The 26569-nt window shown below is 36.5% G+C and overlaps 1 protein-coding gene across 3 annotated transcripts in view; it reads left to right on the forward strand.

Moving 5' to 3' along the window:
* The window catches only part of SLC10A7 (solute carrier family 10 member 7), a 253775-nt gene that overhangs the window by 52022 nt on the left and 175184 nt on the right, over positions 1-26569 (forward strand). For 2 of the 3 annotated variants that reach the window (XM_025921713.2, XM_086704147.1), the window contains exon 5: positions 25572-25610. The exons of the other annotated variant lie outside the window; for it this stretch is intronic. In XM_025921713.2, the coding sequence (XP_025777498.1) occupies positions 25572-25610 (39 nt within the window). The remainder of the gene's footprint in view (positions 1-25571; positions 25611-26569) is intronic. 3 annotated transcript variants of the gene reach the window in all.

The raw sequence follows: 26569 nt of genomic DNA on the forward strand, positions 1-26569 counted from the left end.
ATGGAATTTTAAATAATGCCTTAAGTTTGAGCAATAGTTGTTAATTGTGAAGACTTTGAAGAAAAGACATTATAGTAATCAATAAGACCATGAAATAGGTAAAGAATACTCAAAGGAGTATGCCTTTTTAAAATTTCCTTCTTCTTTACCAATCAACAGTGCAGGCTGCATCACTGCCGATTGTCAGAATACAGATCTACATCTCTCCCAAATATAGCCTATTGTACATACAAAGAAGTCCGTCACAGAGTGAATTATAAACTCTGTTTTAAAGGAAGTCCACTTTGAAGAAAATCTATGTAGTCTATTCGGCTTAAATAAACATTTGTCCAATGCCTGGTTTTCTTTAAAATAGCTTTGGATTTAACACATCCTATAGTTCCTTATAGGCTGAATGTTATGGAGAACAGAAGTCTTATCTTGTTAGAAAAAGAAGAAGAAGAAGAAGAAGAAGACGACGACGAAAAGAAAAAGACAAAAACAACCTAGTTCCTTAAACACAGTAGGAATTCATCGAATGCTCATTGACTGAATAATTGGGTCAACATAATAATGTAGTATAATAATAGTATAATAACACTCGGATATAAGTCCATGGATCCCAATGTACCTTGTTTTTTCTTACCTTTACTTAGTACTGCTCTCAAGGAAGCATTATCCATGTGTCCCTTTGGCAGCTTTGTGAAGCTGCTGAGTTACCTTTCCAACCTCCCTGACAAAGTGGTAACTTCTGCCTCTCCTGAGCCCCTTCCTACCTCCACTAACCCATCCCACTTCTTTATGCCCTCCCCACATTGTTATTCTGCCAGAGACACAAGAAAGGCCAGAGTTGGAGACATGATGATTGGGTGCAGGTGTGCTTTATAGGAAAGAAGCAAATGTTTTGCCAGAGGGGTTGTTGGTTTCTGCCCTTCTAGAAGCCATTAGCCTGTCCAGTGACTATGTTCTCCCTCTAGTTGTGTTCCACATTCACCCTTTGCTTTTCAGGAAACTTTAGAAACACCCTAGATTATTCTTTTATTCCAAGCCCCAATCCTAACTAGAATTGTGAGGACCCGCTGCTCTGTAAAGGTTTCACCCCCCTACCCCCAGACTTCTTTCAGACTCTTCCCCCAAAGATGGTAAAACACACACACACACACACACACACACACACACACACACACACACACAACTTTTCTTGACTTTTTCCTTAGGTCTCATGAATTTCTGAATATTAACAAAGAGGTCTACATAATAGGTTATGATTCTAAAATCACAGGGAGTTATAAACAATAAACACAACTTTTTTAAAAGGCTTGCCTTACATCCCCATATCCATCCTTTCTCTTATTCCCACTTTAAAAATGCTTATTTGTCTCCATTTTTCCAAATTCACCAGAAATTTTATCTCTATTTGGGTCCCTAATTTGGCAAGTCATTGATTAATAGTTCTCACCACTTAGTAATGAGATAATATTGATGATGATACAATTAATAATAACTAATATTTAGTACTAACTATGCTAATGCTTTATATAAATTTTCTCATTGAATTCTCACAAATGCTTACAAGCAGATAGTAATATTACACCCATTGTGAGACAAGGAAACGGAAGTTTAATATGGCTAAAGTTGTTCAGTCTCCTGTCTGTGGAGCTGGATTCAGACCAATATAAGCTAAATCTAGCGCCCTCTAGTGCCTGCAATCTTACGGCTGTTTTAAGTGGTAAATTATGTACTGAAACATAGCCTTCATTTCCCAACTGCCTCTCTCTAATATTTGGGTTGTGTCCTTACCTATTCTTGTGTAGGAGGTTGTGTCTCATTAGGTATAATCATATCATATATATCTAGGAGGATGGATCATGGATAAATAAGAGAAAACCATGCTAACAAGTTTTTTTAGCCCTGTTTTTCAAGATTGAATGGGTAGGCAGCTTAATAACTTGGTATTATCTCATGATGACAATGTCAAAGGAAAAAGTAAGAGCCAGCGTAACTAGTCCTTCTTTTACTAGTAAAGTGTGATAGCAAAAATGGTGTGAATAGTGAATAGTTAACAGCTGACAATTTAAGGGCACGAAAGGCAGAACCTAAATTTGCATTAGTTTCCTTAAAGATAAATGTAATCTTGGAACTGACAGTCTGGCAAGTGCATAAATAGACCCTGAAGCTCAGACAGTAAAGTTATTTGCAGTTATAAAATGCAATTGACCTTTATAGAATATGGGTGTTAGAAGCACTGTTCCCCATGCAGTCAAAAATCTGTGTATAACTTTTGACTCCCTAAAAACTTCACTAATAGCCTACTGTTGAATGGCAGCCTTACTGAAAACAGAGTTGATTAACACATATTTTTTATGTTCCACTATTATATACTGTCTTCTCAAAATAATAACTAACTTTTTCTTATTTTTTTTTTCGTGTTTCTAGGCTATGCAGTTCAGCTGTGAGTTTTTCAAATTGGTGCAAATCTCCAAAAAATTTTCCAGTATATTCACTGGGAAAAAAAAAATCCACATATAAGTGGGCCATGTAATTCAAACCCATGTTGTTCAAGGGTCTACTGAAAATAAGTCATGGTGCTGTAACCTACAGCATGATGACTGTAGTCAATAATACTGTATTGCCTATTTGAAAGTTTCTAGGAGAGTAGATCTTAAAAGTTCTCATCATAAGAAAAAACATTTTTGTAACTTTGTGTGATGACAGATGGTAATTAGACTTAATGTGATGATTATTTTGCGATGTATACAAATATCTAATCAATATTTTATATATCTGAAACTAATAGAATGTTATAAGTCAATTATGCTTCAATTTTTTAAAAAAGGAAAGGTACCAGAAGGAAACAGAACATGAACTAATAAACCAGACCTTTACTTCATGATAAAGCCTGCTCTGACCACCAGACACTGATTGAAAGGACAGTGAAGTCAACCTGGATTTTAGCAAGCCCATGGATTTGCAGAAAGAGTTCTGAGAGCCCCAAGAACTTCCTGAAGCATTCTAGTCAAGCTCACACCAGAGATGAAGGTGTCTTGGGGCCACTGAAATCCCCACAACCTGTTTGAGAGGATTATAGTTAAATGGGCAATTAAAGACAGGTGCTTTGTCCTAAGCTTTACTCCTTTTTTTTTTTCTTCTTCTTCTTTTCTGAGAAAGAGTGACAACAGGAGCAGGAGAGAGGCAGAGACAGAGGGAGGCAAAGAGAGAGGGAGAGAGAGAGAATCCCAAGCAGGCTCTGCACTGTCAGCGTGGAGCCTGAAGCAGGGCCCGAACCTACGAACCATGAGACTATGACCTGAACAGAAACCAGGAGTCAGCCGCTTAACTGAGTGAGCCACCCAGGCGCCCCTAAGCTTTCCTCCTTTGGTCTTACACTTATGACACTGTCCTTTTATAAGAGCATGGGTTTAAGCATGGGTCCCAATTTTACCATTGATTTATTTCAACTTATTTCTCTCAACCACTTACTTTCTCTGAGGCTTATTTTTCACATCTGTACAATGGAATAATACTTACCTCATGGGGTTGTTTTAAGAATTAAGTGAAGTAACCCCTATTGTCTGGTATAGAAGATGCTTAACAAATGTCAGCTTTTTTTCCTTCTGCTTATAAAATGCTATTTTGATGGAAAAGGAAAATAAAAGAAGTTAAATCATTTTATTCTAAATTCTTGGGTCAGAAAAACAGTTTTTACCTCTTGCTCCCATAGAATTTCATGCATCATCTCTCATTTAAGACCCTGTGAGCTACTAATCTTGGGGGGGAGAAATGAAATTCAGTTTGGTTCATAACACTTCTTGGAAGGGAGTTTCTAACTGTGATGAAGCTAGGTTAAACGGGAGCCAAGTGGGGCCATTTCCAAGGGTTTGGGAGGTGAAGCAATTTGTTTTTGTACTTGTATCACTGTTTTTACTCTTTTTAATCTCATTTCTAGTCCCTTAGGTTCCGTAATAAAGTCTTCAGTACTATACATTTTTATTAAACATCTTTTTGGACTCCAATTTGCATTTCAGATAATATAACAAAATGTATGTGTTTCAAATATTCACTGCATAATTGCGATTAGAACATGTAATCCCTCAAAAGATGTTAATTGCAATTTAAATTCACGCTGAATTTAATTAAGTGAGTTGGGGATTAGAAAGTAGATGTAAGGAGTAGTTAAGGGAATACATTTTTAAAAAGCATCCATATTTTTTTTTCTAAAAAATGTAAACCTCTTTCCACTTTATGATTAGAAAGATGAGGAAAATGTAGAAGAGGAGGAATCAAAATCTTAAGACTATGTTCACAATTTGGATCTAGAATTTAAGCTAATTGTGGTTAAAGAAGGAGGGCTGGTTTGAGTAACCTTCTCATTTATATTCTTAAAGAGTTTTCCAGTAGATGGTGACTCACTTGGTGTCCGATAAAGACTTCAGTTGAACAGAAATCTTGAAGAACCGAGAAAATGTTAAGGTAGTTGCAACAGAGATCTTTCCAGCCAGCTGTTTTCTGTGTGTGTGTGCGTCTTTGTTATAATGTGCTGGCCAAGGCGGTGTTTTATGTATAATTATAGAAGAGGCACTTGGTGCATAGACAGTTCATATTTAAGCAGTGCTTTTCTATGATAACTTCACTGTACTAATGGAAGTAGAGAGTAGCATTAGAAGAAAAACAAATGCCTTATTTTTTCCTAATTTCTAAAGAATACTAAAACTTGAGATTTATAGTCTTAAAAAAGTATGTAAGAAGCAGTCCTATCTCTCAGTGATTGGGAGCATAAAGCATTTAAATTATTATTATTTGATGTTGAATCTGAAAACAGTTTTTCAAAAAGGCTACCAGAATAATAACATTGTGATTCATTTTATTTTTAAGTTTTTCTGGGAACACATTTTAAATCAAGAATCCCTTTTAAGGTGATCTAAACACGGTTTTAAATGCAAGGGTATTATTTCTCTTTAAGTAATTTCTTTATTTTTACATGTGTCTAGAAGAGGAAAAATTACTTCATAAACCTGTTTTGAATGAGTCATACCATGAATGTGGTGCACAAAACAGTGTGCACACGCGTGCATGTGTGTTAATTACACATACTGACTGCCTAATATTTTATTGGATTCTATAAGCATAATTTTTTAAGAAACAAACTTCAGAGTCTTTTAAACTGTTCTCTTAGTAAGAAATGTTTGAAATTCTGATGGGAAGCTCTGTCTTTGTTTCCTAAGAAGCAAGCATCCTAAAAAAACTGAATCATGAATCTGGCTTTACATCTAGAATGAGTTCTTCAAACTTTATCTGTGCTACCGTAAGGAGTAGTTAAGGGAATACATTTTTTAAATGAGCAAATAATAAACTCGTTTTTAAAGGAAACAAAAGCTATGTTTATATTTAAGACACTGTGGCTTTAAGTATGTAAATCCTCATCCATCTTGCCTGCAACCTAAAATCGTTCTACGTAAATGTCTTCATTTATTTGCAATTTAATTTCCTTAAAATGACTACTTTGATAATGGCTGTCATGGGTGCTTTTTCTAATAACATAAAATTGCTGTTATTCTCAATGAAGTGACTTTTTTCTTTTGGGTTAGGTTCACACTATCACATAAACATAATTTTTGACCAATGGCTTATCAAGGAAAAGGCTTACCATTCATTCACTGTCCTAAATTCACTATGTGAGACATCTAGTAACATACAACATTACAGAATGACTAGCAAACATTATGTTCTTGTATTGTTTAAAAATTTTTTAGTATCTTAATTTTTTTTATCACAAAGGCACCATATTCCGAGTAATATAGAAAACGTAAGCAAACAAAACAAAGAAATACCATAATCCCACCGGTCAGATAACCATATTGATATTTTTATGTGTATCTTCTAGACATTTTTGTTTGCACATATATTTAATAGAATGAGATCATATAATGCATATTGTTTTGTAATCCTGTTTGCCCACTTAGCAATACATCGTGATCATGTCTCCATAGTGTCCTACAACAGTGTTTCTATAGACCATTTACTATTCTCACGTGTGGACATGCAATGTTTTGTTTCAGTCCTGGCTAGTTTTGGCTATTAAAAAATAATATGATGAAGAGCCTTTTCACTAGATCTTTTCTTGGATCTGTATTAGTTTCTTAGATAAGTTTTTAAAACTGGAATTGCTGGGTCAAGGGGTGTGTATGGACACCTGTAAGGTTTGGCTGCTTTAGAACCCAGCGAGGTTCTAAAGGATGCAGAGGCAGCTTTTCCCTGAACTCTCATCAATCGTAGGAATTATTATTTTTGCAAATCTTTGCTCATTTGATAGTTTTCTCCCTACATTACTTTTGTATTCTCTTTTCAGTGCGAGTCAGTCCATGTTGTAAAGATGAAGAGCCCACATAATATTTTCTAGAAATGTGTACTTGACAAATATTTTAATTTTATCCTTCCCCCCCCCACTGCCCAATATATGTCATATTTTAGAGTAAAATCTTGATGGCAACATTTAAAAAGTTGCTCTATTTCTTTATTTGACTTCAACGAAAAGAAATACACATTGTTGTTGCTGAATGTGTTGTTTAACTAGATCTCTAACCATGTTATAAATGGTGCCTGTGGAAGGATCTGGGGACAAGACCTTTAAACTTTTTTTTTTTTAATCACATCTTAAGATCTTGGAGAATCTGAACTTATATAAGAATGTTTGGGCTGCTGTTATTACAGTGAAACCTTCTGAGAGTATCTTCTCAGGTAATTTTTTTAGAGAAAGTCACTTACAGATATAAAACGTTTGACCAGAAGAAAGCCTCAGGTTGTCAGAGTTACTTATACACCATTGTTCAGCTGGGCCTCTTTATTAAATCATCTCTTGGCAGTCCATTAGTTGTGGTGCTACAGCTATTGCATGGCCCACTAAGCTAATATACCTTCAATCACTAACAGAAGGATAACCTTAATAAAAATTTGAAGTCGATTTAGTGCTTCACTGCTTGCTGACTAGTGTTTTACGTTTGAGTGTGTCTATTACAATTTCCATTTCGTGTATTTTTGATATTCACACATCTCTTATCTACATAATATATTGGAATCAAATAAAGATTAATGGCCTAGAAAAGCAAGAGTGTTTGGAAGTTCTTCAAATCCTGTCTCGCCACTGCCACAAACTGTGTGATCTTGAGCAAGTCACTTCCTACACTGGGCTTCAGTCCAACCCTTGTATGTAAAATTAGGGAACTGGGAAGATGTTCTCTAAAATTTCTACCTGTGTTACTCTACTATTCATAGAAAATCCAGATTACATTCTGAAGAATCTGTACCTTGAAACTTTTTTTTTTTAACTTCAACTCTGCCTTTGTAGGAAATAAAAAAAAGAATTTCTCTTTTCTGCCCCCCATAAAATTTTGAGTAGCTAGAATAATAAAAGAGAAGATCCACGTCATTCAGTGGTAAATGATACAGAAGAAAATCACTTAAAGCCAATTAACTTTGAAAAAAGAATGAACATTTACTAGTACTTAAAAAATATGTTTAGCTTTTATTTTGAAAAAATGAAACTAAATTATGGAATAAACTTATTTTATGATTCGCTTAACAAAATTTGGGTTATATTGTAACCATTCACTGATTCTTGGTGTGAAGGAAGAAAGGGCCAAGTGTTTTGGAAGGTAGGGGTAACTGTAATTTTCCCAAGAAAATTGTTAAGATGACATGAAGTCACATCTTTTCCTCCTGTTTATTTTGCAACACAAATTTGCGAAAAGAGTTGAGGTTTTGTAAATTTTCATAGATACTCTCATTTCAAAAATAGTCCAGGGGGGCCTGGGTGGCTCAGTTGGTTAAGCATCCGACTCTTGGTTTTGGCTCAGGTCATATTCTCATGGTTTGTGAGTTTGAGCCCCACATCGGGCTCCGTGCTGACAGTGCGGAGCCTGCTTGACACTCTCTCCCTCTCTATCTCTGCCCCTCCCCTGCTCACTCTCTCTGTTTCTCTCTCAAAAATAAATACAGAAACTTAAAAAAAAAGTCCAATTTACTCTCCTTTTAAGCACCTGTCCTGTCATTAATTTCTTTCTTACTTGTCATTAACTTTGTGCTGATATCATTGACTTTCCCGCATCTTCTGTAGGACTCACAATTATATTTAGCAAGCGTATTTGTGTTTTATTTGTGCTATATGTCAGGTGTTTAAAATACTGTGCAGTCAGTGAGAGTAAACCAACCAAAGCTGAAGTAGAGAGATAGATAACTATTGTGAAGAGGTTAGGGTGTGCATGTGGGAAGGGAAAATGTCTTCTTGGGAGTCCTTTTAGAAATGGGAAGTTCGTTAGTGAACTTTTTCCTGCCATGATGTCCCTTGTTTCCATGTACAGCCTAAATTCTTCAGGGACTTGGAGAATGAAGACCTATGTAAAGAAGGCCTGCTGGGCCTTACTTTATATGGTTGTAGGATATCCAGGGGTCTTATATCTGCCATCTCATTTAATCCTCACAAAAATTTTGTGAAGTGGTTGTTGTTATTTGCATTTTATAAAAAGATGTGGGGATTTTTTAAAGGAGTTTTCATAGCTGAGTATGTGACCAGATTGTTTTGAAACCAAGTCTCCTGACTTTATTATCAATGCTTTTTCTAGTATTTCACAGGTGTCTCTGTGATGATTTAAACAATTTTTTTTTAACATTTATTTATTTTTGAGAGACAGAGACTGAGTACAAGTGGGGAAGAAGCAGAGAGAGAGGGAGACACAGAATCCGAAGCAGGCTCCAGGCTCTGAACTGTCAGCACAGAGCCTGATGTGGGGCTTGAACTCAGGAGCTGTGAGATCATGACCTGAGCCAAAGGTGGTTGCTTAACTGACTGAGCCACCCAGGCACCCCTCTGTGATGATTTTAAATTAAAACATTTTATTTAACATGAAATCTTTTATCATCTTTAAATAAACATAAAACAAGAGTGTCATTTTTGAATGTCATATCAACCCACAGAGTCTTTAAGTATACCCATTATGTTATTGTTGAAAATAATGACTTAAAAGACATTTTTACAAATTACAAGCAGAGCTCTGAGGCTTCAGCTTTCATAGGTCATAGGTAGTAACAGTGTGGTTTTAATTAATTTATATTAAGTAAAGGCTTACTATGTATTTTTTGAAATTTTCTGGGTAAATCTCAAAACTGAGTAAAGATGAAAAAGTTAACCCATAATATCATATTGTTGTATTTTTCTACTATTCTTTTTTTTACTTTTAAAATTCTTATGGATTTAAAAAGTCAGGTTTATGGATATATAATTCACAGACAGTAACATTTGCTCTTTTAAAGTATGTAGTATGATTTGTTTCAGAATATATACAAAGTCATGTCGAACATTGGTATCATGCCAAAAAGTTCTTTTGTGCCTCTTTTCCCTTTTCCTACCTGCAGTTCCTGATAGCCAGTGATCTGAATTCCGTCTGTGTAGTTTTGCCTTTTCCAGAGTATGATATTAATGGAATCATACTGCATGTAGTGTTTTGTATCTGGCTGCATTTATTTAGTGTAATGCTTTTGAGATTCATCTGTGTTGTTGCCTGTATCATTAGTTCATTACATTTTATTACTGAGTAGTATTCCATCGCATGGATGTACCATGATGTGTTTATCCATTTACCATTTGGTGGACATTTAGGTAGTTTCCAGTTTGGGGCTACTACAAATAAAGCTGCTCTGAACATTTGAGTACAAGTTGCTGAATGAACATATCAATATCTGTCTTTTGGGTACATACCCAGTATTTGATAGGGCTGGATCATATGTAAGTGTAGGTGTAACTTTAAAAGAAACTGCTAAACTGTTTTCCCCAGTGGCTATACCATTTTCAATCCATCCAGCAATAAATGAGAGTTGCATTTGGTTCACATCCTCATTAGCACTGAGCTATCAGGTTTTTAAAAAGGTTTTAGCACTTCTAGCAGGTATATAGTGGTATCTTATTATGATTTTAGTTTACACTTCTCTAATAACTAATGATGTTGAGCATCTTTTTGTTGATTTGCCATCCATAGCTCTTCTTTAGTGAAGTGTCTGTTCAAATCTTTTGCCCACTTTTTTATTGGATTGTCTTCTTATTTAGTTGCAAGAATTTTTAAAAAATGTCTTCTATGTACAGGTTCTTTATCAGATATAGTTTTTGGAAATATATTCTCCCAATTTATGGCTTGCTATTCATTTTCTTAACAATGTCTTTGAAGGAAAGAAGTCTTAAATTATGATGAAGCCCGATTTATCATGTAAAAATTTTAAAGTTACCATTTTTGTATCCTACCTGAGAAATGCTGTCGTAAACCAAAGTTACAAAGATTTTCTCTATGTTCTTTTCTAGAAGTTTTATAGATTTAGCTTCTACATGTAGCTCTATGATCCATTCCAATTTATGTTTTATGTATGGTGTGAGGTAAGGATTAAAATTTTGTTTTGTTTTGTCTTTTGCTTAGAGATGTCACTTACCACTTACTGAAAAGATTATTCACTCCCATTAAATTACTGTGCACCCATTTCAAAAATCAATTTGTCATATCTATATAGATCTGTTTCTGGACTTTCTATTCTGTTTCATTGATTTATGTATATGTCCTTAAGCTAGTACCACACTGTTGATTAGTGCAGCTTTATATTAAGTGTTGAAATCAAGTAATATGTTCACAATATTCTCATCCTTTAAATATCTGAAGGATCTCAGTATGTCGCTTCTTTCCTGGTATTGGTCATTTCTACCTCCTTTTTTTCTCGTAGTGCAGAAAGGACAAACCATGACTTGCAGGCTGAACCATCTTGCTGCATGTTTTTGTGTAGTAAATGAATTAAGAATGGTTTGTACATTTTTTAACAGGTAGAAAAAAAAATAAATAAAATTTCATGACACATGAAAACCAAATTTTAGTATCCATAAAGTTTTATTGGGACACAACCATGCTCAGTCACTTATACATTATCTATGGCTGCTTTTGTGCTATAACAGCAGAATTAAGAATTTGTGATCATATGGGCTATAAAACCTAAAATATTTATTATGTTGCTGTGGCATAATAACAATATGTATCTTTGTCCCAGCTTTTTGACACAGAGCTTCAAAAACCCTTGGCATTTCCTGAGTGATTGGAATGTTTTTCTTATGCTAATTATGCTAATTAAGAGACTCTAGATGGGCTCCTAGGTACCATTAGGATGTGGGCTGGTCAAAAAGATCAAACTGGTAACTAGAGGGTTAGAAATTCCAGTCACTCCACCTCCGGGGAAGGAGAGGGAGCTGGAGATTGAATTGCCAATGATTTAATCAATTGTGCTCATATAAGGAAACACCAATTAAAAACTATGGACTCTGAAGCTCACTGATGCTTCCTGGTTGGTGAACATGTTGATGTGCTGGGAGAATGACTCACTCTGACTCCATGGGGACAGGGCACAGAAGTCCTCAGACCCCCTTCTTTGTGTATTGCTTATAATCAAAGTGTAATCTTAACTATAGCACTTTCAGTGAGTTCAGTGAGCTGTTTTATTGAATTATTGAACCAACCAGGGTCATAGGAACCCCTGAATCTATAGCCACTTGGTCAGAAGTGCTGGTGGCCTGGGACTCCTGTAGTGCACCTGCCTGCTGAAGTGAGGGCAGTCTTGTGGAGGACTGAGCTTTGAGCTTGTGGGGTCTGTGCTAACTCCAGGGAGGTAGCATCAGAACTGTATTGCAGAATATTCAGATGGTGTTAGACCAGTTAGGTTGAAATTGAACAGTGGCCCTTTACAGAAAGTTTTCCAGACCCTGTTCTAAGGCTTTATCAGTTTTATTGATCTTTTCCCCCAAAGAACCAGCTTTTGATTCCATTGAATTCTGTTGCCTTTATGGTTTTGATTTCATTCATCTGCTCATGTCTTTACTTAATTTCCTTCCTGTACTTATTTTGTGTTTAATTTGCCCATTTTTTTCTCATTTCTTATACCTTGGGGATTATGCCATCCCTTCCTATCTTGGTGTTCAGTGACATCATGTTTGTAACTTGAAATTGGCCATGGTGGGAATATTTACAGCATAAAAATCAGCCAATATTACAAACTAATGTTCCTCCCCTCATCTTGAGAGCCAGTTACTAAACATTTACCAGCATACTACTTGTAACAGAAATAACACAGCTCTTTTTTAATCTTCTCAGGAGACCTAACATAAAAAGATGATCTCAAATGAAAAGTTAATTCAGAAAAAGACAGGACTTGATAGTGAAAAACGTAGATTAATAGTGAAAAATATAGATTGTAAATCTGGAATTTTAAAAAAGATTATGCAATCTCTGATCCTAAAGACATGAAGAATAGGATAGGGAGGTTCCTATTGTTCGTGATTTCAGTATAGTCCTTTTTGAGGACTACTTTTGAAAAATGCCTTGACTAGATGATCTGCAAAAGTCCATTTCAGTTCTGTGAATCTATGGTAAGTTATTTCCCAGAAGATGGTAGGAAAGCTGTTTTATTGCTAATGAAAAGCTGATGAGAGAGTTATTGCTGAGGGATTGATCCATTGCCCTCTTAAGAAGCTCTGTGAGGGGCACCTGGGTGGCTCAGTCAGTTGAGTGTCTGACTTCGGCTCAGGTCATGATCTCTCAGTCTGTGAGTTCGAGCCCCACATCGGGCTCTGTGCTGATGGTTCAGAGCCTGGAGACTGCTTCGGATTCTGTGTCTCCCTCTCTCTCTGACCCTCCCCCGCTCATGCTCTGTCTCTCTCTCTCTCTCTCTCTGTCAAAAATAAATAAAATGTTAAAAAAATTAAAAAAAAAAAAAAAAAAAAAAAAAGAAGCTCTGTGATTCCCAGACCTAATGGATGGAAAAGAGCAGAAATAACAGAGGTAGGTAGCTAGAGTCTAAAATTTGTAAGAAACATTAGACGATTCGACATAGCTTGTCACTTACGTTTTGTGGATGCCCTTCTAAACAAAGTGTTAAGGGAATTCTTGGCCAATTTCTCTGTTGGTGTGCTGAGAGCTTAGTTCGTGGGTTGGCATTAAATAGGGCTTCCATTAATTGATCAGAAAAGTGCTTCTTGTCCATCACTAGGAGGTATTGAAAAAGTCCACTTTAAAGGAAATTTTAGTAGTTAATTTCTGTGCTGCCATATCTGTGATCCCATTGATCTTATTGTATTATAGCCATTATGATGTCTAGCCCAATACTGTGAGCAGATACTGTGGCATTTATTTTTGAATTATTAGTGCTTAGAGTAATAAATTAATAAATTTGTGTTGAATAAATGAATAATTAAAGGAGCGTTTATTTTATTCCTTTTTAGCAGGACATAGGAAACCCAAAAGATAAGAACAATTAAACTTCAGGGATATTGAGAAATTGGAATTTTAAAAAAGATATAATGTCAAGCAGTACAGAATATTTTAAGTCAGTTTTATTCAGCTTTTTCTTAGAAATTTACAGGTGCTGGGGCGCCTGGGTGGTGCAGTCGGTTAAGCGTCCGACTTCAGCCAGGTCACGATCTCGCGGTCCGTGAGTTCGAGCCCCGCGTCGGGCTCTGGGCTGATGGCTCAGAGCCTGGAGCCTATTTCCGATTCTGTGTCTCCCTCTCTCTCTGCCCCTCACCCGTTCATGCTCTGTCTCTCTCTGTCCCAAAAATAAATAAAAACGTTGAAAAAAAAATTTAAAAAAGAAATTTACAGGTGCTTAATAAGCTATTATTAAATAAATAATATATATAATTCAATTTAATAGTTGGTAATCTGAATTATATACACAGTTTGCTCCTAAGCATTCTGTGTTAATATAGCAAGTAAGTCTAGGTGGTTTTTTCTTGGTATTCTCCTCAATTTCATTCAATTTTTAGTCAGACATTGAGCACCTAATATGTACATAGCATTAAGGTTTGCCTAGAGATTAAAGAGAGAACCTCGAAAATGTTTGTTGTGAGTAATATTACATTTATTGTATGCTTTTTTCTAATAAATATATAATCAGTGAAAAAATCTTGAAAATTAAGGAAAATCACAAAGCAGGAAAAAGTCCATAATCCTATTACTGCAGCATAACCACTGTTAGTGTTTGGGTATATGCCCTTTTATATTACATATTTATAAATATCTGTTAAAAAATATGTGAAATAGACAGCATTGAGTGTAATAGGGTACAGGGAATGTCTGGGGATGAGTTCTAGTCTGGCTTTGCCACTAGCCAATATGACCTTGGGAAGGATCCTTTTATTTCTCTAGAGTTCTATTTCTTCATTTCTAAAGGGATTTTCATAGTATCTAAGGGCCCTTACCAGTTGAAAATTCTGACTTCATTGAAATTGAATACCTTCAAAGACTGAGATTTCAGGAGGATGAAATTGCAAGTGTTTGATTAAGTATATATTCATCTCAATTATGAGGCTGGTTTAAAAATCTTGAACTGGCATAAATATTTCCTACTAATATAATTAGGTGTTATTATGAAGCAGCTATACTTAAAGTAACAAATTTCTCCTGGAGCAATCATCACAGTCTGAACTGGTGAAGTTATTTGAGCTAATAAATATATTTTTAGGAAAATGTTAAAGTAATACTCATTAGCCTTTAAGTATCCTACCGAAAATAAGAAATACAGGATCACCACTATTTTAACTATGTGGCATTTTATCAAAAAAGCATACCAAGAAGAGAATCAAAGTAGCTATGTTACTTGATTCTTTTTGCACCTCAAGAAAATTGATTTTGTCTTCCCTCCTTATTCCATGCATATTGTGAAAATGTTGGGTTGCTATGCAAGAACTATTGCGTATTATGCACCCAAGCTTTAAAAGTGTTAAAAGGTGTCTGGTTTTTCCTAGAAGGGTCAGTTTTCATATTAAATATTTTTTGTTGAGCAGTTAAGGTATCCTTTTACTTTTACCATTTTGTAGAAGGATTTTTTTTGTATGCATTTTAACGGTTATTTAAGAGTCCCCATGTGCTTAGAAAGGAATCTGAATATATGTGCCTTTTTTTTAAAAGCCTCAGCACAATGTAGGTTATTCCATCAATACCATCAAATGACTGGGAGCTGTAGTTGGAACAATATGTAAAAATACAGCTTGTGAAAGATTTCCTTTATTAACTGTCATCATCGGCAGAATATATGTTCAAATAAACGTTGTGTAATAACTAAATTTGAGATTAATAGGCCCCTTAAGAAACAGCGAAGTCATTCAGAATAGTCAGTGAAAAATAGGCTGTAAGACTGTAACATGCACATATTGTCCTGCTTACATGCTCTCTCTGGTGTCATTCCCATTTATCACTGTCGGCGGGCTCTGTTCTCATTAAAACACTCTTGCACAAAAGCAACTTAATTTTCTTAAGAGGAGAGGACACCTGATTCAATTTAGCACCCAGAAACAGGAACTTGAATATATTTTTTCCTTGCCTGAATTGAGATGAATAGTTACAAACAAGAATAGCCACCCCCCCCATTCACCTCAAGATTAAGGATATTAAATAATTTTTTTTCCATTTGTAGCAAGAAATGAACCTGTAGAAGCAGGCAAGAAATGTAGCTTACTCTGAGAAAAGCAGCTGGATGCATTTACTGGCAACCTGCATTTATATGAACTTCTGTTCATTCCTCAATGTTTTTGAAACAAAGAATTAAAATGGTTGTTAAGATGGTGAATTTTAATGGTACATGTTCTAAAAGTAATCTTTCTTTAAATTGGTGAATGCCTTGTAGTAGTTCTATAGTCTTCATTTAGTGCAGTAACATAAATAATGGAATAAAATGAAGAGTGCCCCTTTAATGTTGAGCATGGTGTATAAATTCATATTTTAATTGATGTCCCAGATATTTAGTTTTCCGTGGTATGGTTCAATAATACTTAAGTGTAATATAGAAATGTATAACTCAGTTTTACTTGTTGTAAGATATATACAGTGAAAATAGTGGTAATTAAGTAGTTAGCCCTAGCAACTAAGGTGCTTCGCAGAAAGCCAAATACAATTGGCTTTTAAAGCGAATGGGATAAACTTTTCCTAATTCTTTCTCTTTCTTTTCTTTCTTTCTTTCTTTCTTTCTTTCTTTCTTTCTTTCTTTCTTTCTTTCATTTTTCCTTCCTTTCTTCTTCTTCTTCTTCTTCTTCTTCTTCTTCTTCTTCTTAGCACTTCTATAGCACTTTGCAAAATACAAGTAAAAAGAAAATATTTTGTGTTTCTGTGTTTAATAAAAGACCAAGGATTGGAACTCAATATTTGATGTCTTTATGTTTTTTCAACTGAACCTGTGCTTGGAAAGGAAATAAATATTAAATAAAAATTTAAATTTAAGTAAAAATTAAAATATTAAAAATACTATACATTAAAAATACTATATTCTTGTGAATCAGAGCTTGGAGTGATATAAATTCACATAATTGAGGAACTTTTCCAGGGCAGGACAATACAGCTTTGATTCATCACTGGTAGTCAATTTTCTTCTCCTTTTCTTGCTTTCTTTTTCTTTTTTTCCCCCAATAATGTGCTGTGCTATATGCGATGGGAATAAGACATTATGCTAAATAAAACTGAACATGCCTACTCAAACTTATATCTTAGAGGAAGCATTTTTGATTTATCTAACCTGCCCGATTAGTCCTTTATTATTTTCTGCCTTATTTAGGAACATTATTGTATCAGTTAGACTTCACGTAATGGAAAATCAGACTACAAGTAGCTTAAACAAGCAGAGACTTATTTTCTCATATATTAAGATGCCTGGAGGTGGGGGTTGCTGGCATTTGTTCTGTGGCTCGATGACATTAGAGTGGCCGTCTCTGCACTGCTATTGGTCTTTCTCTTCTGGATGCCAGCTTTCACTGCTCTAGGCAGGAAGAAGGAAGAAGGACAGCGCCAGAAACTAACCTCCCTAACCCCCACCATGAAGCATGGATGTATCAATTTATATCTCATTGTCCAGAACTTTGTTGCATGGCAACCCTAGCTTTTCCTTTCTCATGTGTACTTTTTGTGTCTTATTAAAAAAAAACCACACAATTGTTTCCTTTTTTGAAGGCATAAAGATAGTTTCATTTTTTGCTAGATGTTTTCAAGTATTGCTTTCCAGCTCTAAGCGTTTAATTCATGTAGTATTTTCTTAGTATATTATGAAATACTGTTTCTCCTCCTTTCCTAACTGCTTTGTAATGGTGCTGTTGTCATATTCAGCTTTCTCACATTTGTAATTTTGTATTTTAAACTTCTGTTCAGTAGGGGTTGTTCAAGTGGGAATCCACTGTGTTCTGGATTGTTGAAGTGACCCCAAAGAGAAGTTTTGCGTTTGCTTCTTATAAGGCCTTAGGGGTTCTACTGGTCTTTGATTGATTTTGTCTTTTGTTTTCTTTTCTTTCTTTCTTTCTTTTTTTGATAAATGTTTATTCATTTTTGAGTAAGAGAGAGAGAGAGATGGAGAGAGTGAGTGGAGGCAGGGCAGAGAGAGAGGGGGACAGAGGATCCGAAGTAGGTTCTGTGCCGACAGCAGAGAGCCCAAAGTGGGGCTCAAACCCACGAACTATGAGATCATGACCTGAGCTGAAGTTGGACGCTCAACCGACTGAACCACTCAAGTGCCCCCCGTCTTTTGCTTTCTTGAATTAGTCTTTAGTTTGGGATTCTTGAATCAGATGGTAGGGGCAGTGCAGTTCTGTGCACACCGTGGACGCAGCAGGCCTTGTGTTATTTTCTTGATTTTGTGAGTAGAGTTGTCAAGGTGCCCTTGTGGTAGTGGGGCAGTCCTTCCAAGGTTCTGTCTGTCTGCTTGCTACAGGTGCCTCCGCTCCACTTGTCACCTTCTGCAGGTAGAAGCTGTGCTACTTGTTGCTTCCAGGGCCCAGGGCCCAGGGCCCAGGACACAGGCCTGTCGTCCGAGAGGGTGCAGCATCGCCTCGCCTGCTTTACCACTCTGCTTTTGCCCAGCTTCCATGTGTCTACTACCTGACTTTTCTTGTTTTCTTTTAGCTCAACTTTACATTGAAGATGTTGTGTTGTTATTTTAATCTCCGTATTGAGTGGTGAGAATTTAAGGATTGTGCATGCGAAATGCCATCTTACATACTCCTATTCCCCACCCCTCCTCTCTCCTTTGACAGCATCCCTGGCAGATCTCATGGTTTTCTGGTCACTTTTAGTTGCAAAAATAGTCATATGTGTAGTAATTAGCATTTACATGTTAGTATTTAATTTAGGGCAGTCTAGCTTAAAACTCCAGACTCCCTTCTTTCCCAATTTAGGCCTAACCTGTGTTTTAAAAACACAAAACATTGCACTTTTTTCCTTAATGAATGTATACATATATGATAAAAATATAAAAATAGTAGAGGCAGGACCAGTAGAGAAGAGAGCATGGTCTGTTACCCTTTTTTTTTTTTTTTTTTTTTTTACCTTCTCACCCTCCCTACTTCCAGCTTCTTTAGGGTCAGGGTGAATAGAACAAATGCATTACAGTGTGGGGGACAGTCTTACTTTACTGGTGCTGATGTTACCCAGCCCTTAGTGCCCTGTGTCATGGTGGATACCCACAAGCTATGTCTTTTCCTGGACAGGTTAAGGGAGGGAGTTCTTCAGAGTGTACCTCCAGCTCCTGCTTCACAACATATCCCCTCAGCCCCTTATTGCCAGGGACTCCTCGCCCTTGAAGCCTGCTGTTCTGCTTTTCTCAAAAAGAGTTAACATTTGATGGCAGTCCTCTGAGGCATGTATTTGGCCCATATGGAATTGACAGAACCTGATCCCATCACAGAGTTGAAGTACACTTTGCCCAGTTGCTTACTCTCTCTCTGTCCCACCATTGTGGTCTGTTCTAGGCAGCCTCCCCAACTTTGCTGTTTCTATTCTGCAAGCAAGTGCCTGTTTCCTGCTCATTACACAGCCTTATTCTCCTCCCCGGTTCTAGGGAATTAACCATGAGGTTCCGAGAACTCTCACACAGTGCCCTCTGCTGGTGACTGCTTTCTCCCCTGTAAACATCCTGCGTGGGGCTGCAGGTCGGCTTTCTCCTCTAAAGGAGAAGTCCAAATACCCTCTTACTCCTGGAGATTTCCTTTTTATCAATCCCTTCTAGAATTCCTAGTCTTTTTTTTTATGCAGCCTGCATGTGAAATGGTCCCTGGCCTGGTTTTCATGTGTTTTCGTGGGTACTCTATGTCGATGTCTGGTATCTTTACTGTAGGAATAGTGCGGTGCTTGCCACATATTCTCTTTAGTTTGGTGCATTATTGGAAATTCTGAGACAACCATAAGTGTCCCATTTTAACATTTTGGTAAACATTTCTGATTATGTTGACTGGGGAAGCAGGGTCTGCAACAGTGGAAACCGGAAGTTTCAGAAATTAACTTGCAATAGATCATTAACACCCAATGCGAACAATGGATTTCATTTCTTTACTTAGTGGATTGATGATGGAAGGAAAAAGAGGGCTGTTGGACCAGCATTATGAAAATTTTAGATATAGCGTCATAAGAGGAGACTTGGGGAAGACTTGGGTAGGACTCAGCAGTGTTCATGTATCTGAAGTGCAATCATTTAAAAAAAAAAAAAAAAAAAGACTACATATTTGTGTAACTCCAGAGCATGGGACACTGTCAGGGCACAGCCATAACAGATGGTAAAGGTTTCAGGCTTACTGTAAGGTAGAACTTCATAACATTTAAAGGCATTCGGCTGTGGCAGAGTTTGCTTTTATGAGTTAGAGGACTCTCTGTCCCCATTATTTTCAGTTTTTTTTTTAAATTACCTTTTTATTTCAAGTAGGTTATAAGGAAATTAATTTGTTCTTGAACTTACTCAATTTACCAAAATAATTTAATACAGACATGTTATATTGGGGCGCCTGGGTGGCTCAGTCGGTTGAGCGTCTGACTTCGGCTCAGGTCATGATCTCGCGGTCTGTGAGTTTGAGCCCCACGTCGGGCTCTGTGCTGACAGCTCGGAGCCTGGAGCCTGCTTTGGATTCTGTGTCTCCCCCTCTCTCTGCCCCTCCCCTGCCCATGCTCTGTCAAAAATAAATAAACATTAAAATTTTTTTTTAAAAAAGACATGTTATACAACATATAAAATAACAGATATTAGGTAAAATTGGGCAGATACTAAAAGCAATATAGCATCTAAAAATATGTGATATAAAGAAAGTCTACTCAGTATTAAAAAAACACTTATATGAACTTTTTTCCAGCTAGTCTTGTTTTAATTATCCATCAAAGTAATTGCGCCAAGGTATACACTTTACGGATAGGACTCATGAGTTAAAAATGAAAACATTACTGTACAGGGCATTCAGTTCGCATATGTATTCATTCATTCATTCTTCATTTGATTCAGTAATATTTATTGAGGGTCTGCTATAAGCCAGGTGCTGTTCTAGGCACTGAGGACATGATCTTGTACCAGTTAGGTAAAATTCTTGTTGTAATAGAGCATTATAGACAGGAAATGGGTATTTAAGTTGTTTCTAGCAAAAACAATAATAACAAATAAAATGCTATATTTAAAAATCAGTGAATCCTTTCAGGTATGGCTTCTAGAAGGTAGGAGAGAGGAATCATATCCTAAGAGTCTTTTGTTACGTTAATGAGGTAACTTTTGGAAAGCCCCCAGCTCACCTAAGGATGAGGCTTGTTGCCAGGGGAACCAAACAGCTGATTAAAGGATTGGACTTTTTGGTTCTGCTTCCATACCTCTAGGGAGGAGAAAGGGGCCGGAGATAGAGTTCAATCAGCAACTGCCAATGATTTAATCAATCATACCTCTTTAATGGAGCCTCTGTAAAACCCCAAAGGACTGGTTCAGAGAGCTTCCGTGTTGGTGAACATGTGGAGGTGCTGAGAGTGTGTCACACCTGGAGAGAGCTGGGAAGCCCCGTGCCCTTTCCCCATACCTTGCTCTGTGCACCTCTCTCATCTGTCTGTTCCTGTATAGCCTTTTCATAATAAAGTGGCAATGGAGTGAATAAAACCGTTTCCTGAGTTCTGTGAGCTGCTCTAGCAAATTAATCAAACTCGAGGATACGGTGTGGGAACCTCCAATTTATATATAGCCAGTGCGTCAGAAGCACAGGTGACAACCTGGCCTTTGTGATTAACATCTGAAATGGGAACGGTCTTGTGGGACTGAATCCTTAACCTGTGGGATCTGACACTAGCTTAAGGTAGAAAGTAGCAGATTTGAGTTGAATTGTAGGGCACCTAACTGGTGTCAGAGAATTGCTTGATGGTATGGGGGGAAAAAAGTTAAAAGAATTATACATAATTTTGAAGCTTGCTTTTTCACTTTAAATATCTTAGCCAGCTTTCATGTTGGTATATGCAGATCATCTTTTTTTTTTTTTTTTTTTTTTGAATTTAAAGAAGTTAACATATAGTGTAATAATGGTTTCAGGAGTAGAATTTAGTGATTCATCACTTACATATAACACCCAGTGCTCATCCCAGCAAGTGCCCTCCTCAATGCCCATCACCCATGTAGCTCATCTCCCCAGCCAGCACCCCTCCAGCAACCCTCAGTTTGTTCTCTGTATTTAAAGTTCTCGTCTGGTTTTCTTCCCTCTCTGTTTTTATCTTATTTTTCCTTCCCTTCCCCTAGGTTCATCTGTTTTGTTTCTTATTCCACATATGAGTGAAATCATATGATATTTGTCTTTCTCTGACTGACTTATTTCACTTAGCATAATACACTCTAGCTCCATCCATGTTGCAAATGGCAAGCTTTCATTCTTTTTGATTGCCGAGTAATATTCCCTTGTATATATATACCACATCTTCTTTATCCATTCATCAGTCAACGGACATTTGGGCTCTTTCCATACTTTGGCTATTGTTGATAGTGCTGCTATAAACATTAGGGTGCATGTGCCCCTTTGAATCAGCATTTTTGTATCCTTTGAGTAAATACCTTGTAGTGCAATTGCTGGGTCATAGGGTAGTACTATTTTTAATTTTTTGAGGAATCTCCAGAGTGGCTGCCCCACTTTGCATTCCCACCAATAGTGCAAAAGAGTTTCCCTTTCTCTGCATCTTCGCCAACATCTGTTGTTTCCTGAGTTGTTAATTTTGCCATTCTGACAGGTGTGAGGTAATATCTCAGTGTGGTTTTGATTTGTATTTCCCTGGTGATGTATGATGTTGAGCATCTTTTCATGTGTCTATTAGCCATCTGGATGTATTCTTTGGAAAAATGTCTATCCATGTCTGTTCATTTCTTCACTGGATTATTTGGTTTTTGGGTGTTGATTTTAATATGTTCTTTACAGGTTTTCGATACTAACCCTTTATCTGATGTCATTTGCAAATATCTTCTCCCATTCCGTCTGTTGCCTTTTAGTTTTGCTGATTGTTTCCTTCACTGTGCAGAAGCTTTTTATTTTGATGAGGTCCCAGTAGTTCATTTTTGCTTTTGTCTCCCTTGCCTTTAGACATGTCTAGTAAGAAGTTTCTGCAGCTGAGGTCAACGAGGTTGTGGCCTGTTGTTTCCTCTAGGATTCTGATGGTTTCCTGTCTTACATTTAGGTCTTTCATCCATTTTGACTTTATTTTTTGCATATGGTGTAAGAAAGTGCATGTCAATGTCCAGTTTCCCAACACCATTTGCTGAAGAGACTGTCTTTTTCCCATTGGATATTCTTTCCTGCTTTGTTGAAGTGTGATGGCTGCAGAGTATTCCTTGGTAATTCTAGATTTTATTTCACTAACTCTATTGTTACATAGCAGTAGTAAATTTTAAAACATTGTTTATTTAAGCATATTTATGTAACTGTATATAACTGGATCATAATAGGGAGGCTAAAGGAAATAAAACAAGATATTGTGAAAGAGATGCTTGTATTGGGTTGAGACTGAAGTCTTGATCTGTCATTGCTTTTGCTTGGCTTGGAGCCAGGTGTCAGATCCAGTCTTCTGCCAATCCTTGTATTCTGCCAAACATATAGAAAAACTTAGCAGAAGAGGTAGACTTTAGACATTTCTGGAAATCTTACTTATTTCAGCAATTCAGCAGATAAACATGTAGGTGCTTAAGATGAGCTTCATCAGATTCCTTCCTCAGAAGACTCTAGTTTCTAGGAAGGCCAGGAGGCATGTAAATAGATAGGTTATTTCAATAGTGTAACAATTGCCATGGCAGAGGTATGCTCAGGATGTTGTGGCAGCAGGTGTGGAGACACTCAGTCCACTTAGAAGTGAGGATATATGTGTGTTGGAGGAGGTGATTGAAAGCTGCTTGGAAGGAGTTGCTAATATAAGTGGGAGTTACCTAGGTGGAGGAAGAGGGAAGGGCATTCTAGGCCAGGGAGCAAGGTGGTAAGAAACAGCACAATGAGTTTGAGGAATCACAAGTGGTTTAGTATTGTCGGGATATAAAATTGGAGGCAAGAAATAAGATGGACAGAGACCTATTCATGGAAGGCCTTGTACATCGTGCTGAAGAGCTGGAAATTCCTCCTTAAGTCTAAAGACATACATGCCTTTTATGTATGAGTGAAACACTCTCTAAATATTTATCACTCTTTGGGACTCTGGAAAACATAATTCCTTTATATGCTGCAAGAGTAGAATTAAGTCAACTATTAGGTTGATTATTTGTCACTATTGAGCTCAAGATCCTTGGTTCAGTGTCCAATTTCACATGGTTCTTGAGATACCCAGTACCTTAATGAGCTGTTTCACAAATGAATGCCAGAGCTCATTGCATGGGAGCACCAAGTGATAGGACAGGTGGGTTCAAATGCATCAGCACCAGCACCAGCAGAAGAACAACTAAGAAGTTGGCTTGCAGCATCTTCGGGTACCTAAGACAGCACGTCACTGTCATCGCCATTATTTTATAAAATGCCAATCCACATACAATATATTGCTTGTGTTTGGGTTAAAAAAAGAGAATTGGAAGGAGTGGGAAAATGGTAATTTGATCTGATGACTAGTAGTTGACTTATTTTACTTTGACTTCTGAGTCTTTTTACTTCTAACAACCCATGTGTTTTTGTTTGTTTGTTTTTGATTTTTTTGTTTGCTTGTTTTTAAATACTAGTCAAAACCATTAGTTACCTTGAATAAGGTTGGTGAACACTGGAAAGAAACACATTTGGAAGAGAGAAGCTCAAAGCAGCATACCTCATTCCTTTACTAAAGAGATCAATCCATTTTAAGCACAAAATAGGGTCTAGAAATAAACTGTGGTTGTGGGGAAGGTGCATTTCTTTTGTAGGAAGGAAGGCAGTGTTTCCAGTTGATCTCACTATGACTCATTTATTTATGTAGTTTTACTTATTTTTGTCCACACATACAAGTTTCTCCTGAATCATCCATAATGGAATTCCAGGAAGATGGGTTAAATATGTTGCCATAGTTTACAATTGTCATCTGTAATGTTTTATTTAGCCAAAATTTTTTTTCCCCACTACTCCCTGTACAACACGGAACACCATATGCCATTGTCCCTGTCAGGAAGCAAAGGTTTCCTTGGTCTGTGCCTGTGCCTATGTTTATGCCACAGAGGAGCTCTGGTCCAGTGCCATCTTTTATTGATAGGGCCAGCAAAGAAGAAATCTAATGAAATTATCAAAGCTTTGAATTAATTATGAACTTGAATAGGAGAGCTAAGCTCTCTGGAGCCAGGGATCTCATTACCCATGCACTCTCATTGCATCCTCTTCTGGAGCAGAAGGCATTTTCAGCTACGGCTCTTAGCCTGGCTTTGGACTTTATTCAAACTTGCTAAACTGACATCCTTTTCTTACTACGACGTGGCTGCTAATGTCCATGATGATTAATTTAATTCTGCTCTTGATCTACAGGAGATGTCAATAGGTTTTCTCTACCTTTCCTTTTGCCTTTTATTATTTTTTCTTTCTCTCTCCTTTTTTCCCCCATCAGATTGGATGTTATACAAGTTTTTATCCTTTTTGGGTAATGTGAGAAGCTTTCAGGATTCAGGTGTAGCTTCATGGAATATAGTGATTGATTTAAAGTTAAGAACTGTATCACATCTACTATGTAATCCCTGGATGTTTAGGTAAGCGCAAAGTCAAATGTTTCTTCTTTGAATTTTGAACACCAAGTGGAAGTTTTTCTTGCTTGTTTCTCCTTTAGCATTAATGGTACATCGTCTTAGCAGCATTGTTCACATTCTAATGTGTGTTGTATGGGAACAACAGATCTCACTTGGTGGGTGTAGCTCATAAGACATATGCTCCCTGATGCAGAGTAGTTAATGTTTCTTTACAATTCTGGTTTTTCTTTGCCCGGTAACATGAAAAAGAATTTTTTAACAAGTATATCAACCTCTGTTTTAGGTCAACTAACGAAACCAATAACAAGATTTCAGTTTACTATTGGTGATGATTCTTTGGTAGTGTCATATAGGTTCAAAACATCTCCTGGCAAGTCTTTTCTGCTTGCTTTTGAGACCCATTATTTATGAATTCCTAAGCTGCAGCTCATCTATCTTAGTAAAGTACAGGCCACTGGCAATTTTTGTAAGCAGTGACTAACTTTGCTTTGTAGAGTCAATGTTTTAGGGTTTTGAATAGTGGGGGATGGGAGAATGATAATCTTTGCTTTTCTTTTTCCTATTTACTTTCAGTGAGTTTTTCCCCCTATTTATTTTCTTTATAGGCAGCTGCAATATTTAATTCAGCCTTTGGAAGTTTTTTGGTAAGTAAATATGGTTTAACTTGTCTATAATAACTTTTGTTGTGATGTTGTTTATATGAAAGATTTAGTGAAAATTGGGACTTTTTTTACTGTTGGATTAAATATAAAAGTTTTTGAAGCTTTTTATGTGCCGTTAACCATACCCTGAAAAAATTAGTTAATAAGTAAAGGAAATGTTCTCTTACATTATAATTTGGAGGCTTGGGTTTAATATTCCATTTAATGGATTCAAGAATCAATTAAAACACTGTGTATCTCCTTATAGAAGTTATGTCAATATATTGATCATTTAATGAGGTCTTTTAGATTATTATTATTTTGTATCATGGGACTAAGGATTTTGAAAAGGAAACATGACCCAGCTGGTCAGAAAGGGAATGCTAATTTACTTGTTGACATGTCATTTATTTTGTTCATTTCACTGTCAAAGAAGCTACTGTCATGGATACTTCTGAGAAATCTGTGTGAAAAAAATTTGAAATGAGGAAATAATTAATGAGTAATTTGGAGGAAAATGCAATATTTTTTTGACGTGTGAACTATAAATGGTATAAAGGTTAGAAAATAGTTCAGTGTTCATAAGTAGAGCTAATAGAATTCTAAGGACGATTCTGTTTTAGCGTTTTCAATCGTTTTTTAAATAATGATATAACAAAGACTTGGTTTATTTTATGAAAGAATGCGAAAGAAACTGAGTTTTCTGTTAATTATTTTTATTTATACCCTCCCTAAAACTTTGCCAAATTCATGAAAATAAATTAGAATATTGTGTTTTTAGGTCCATAGTTCATGAACAGATATGAAGTACAGTGATTTGCAAATAATTGAGAATAAAATCAGCAGGGTATAAAATAGTTCACGAGTCTAGGCAAAATATCAGTTACTTCTGTTTAAAATGCTCTTTGTGTCACTACTGTATGCATCTGAATGTAGCTGGAGCTTTTAAACGTGTTGTTACA

This window comes from Puma concolor, chromosome B1, assembly GCF_028749965.1.
Source record: "Puma concolor isolate L17-30 chromosome B1, mPumCon1.1.hap2, whole genome shotgun sequence".
Taxonomy (NCBI): Eukaryota; Metazoa; Chordata; class Mammalia; order Carnivora; family Felidae; genus Puma; species Puma concolor.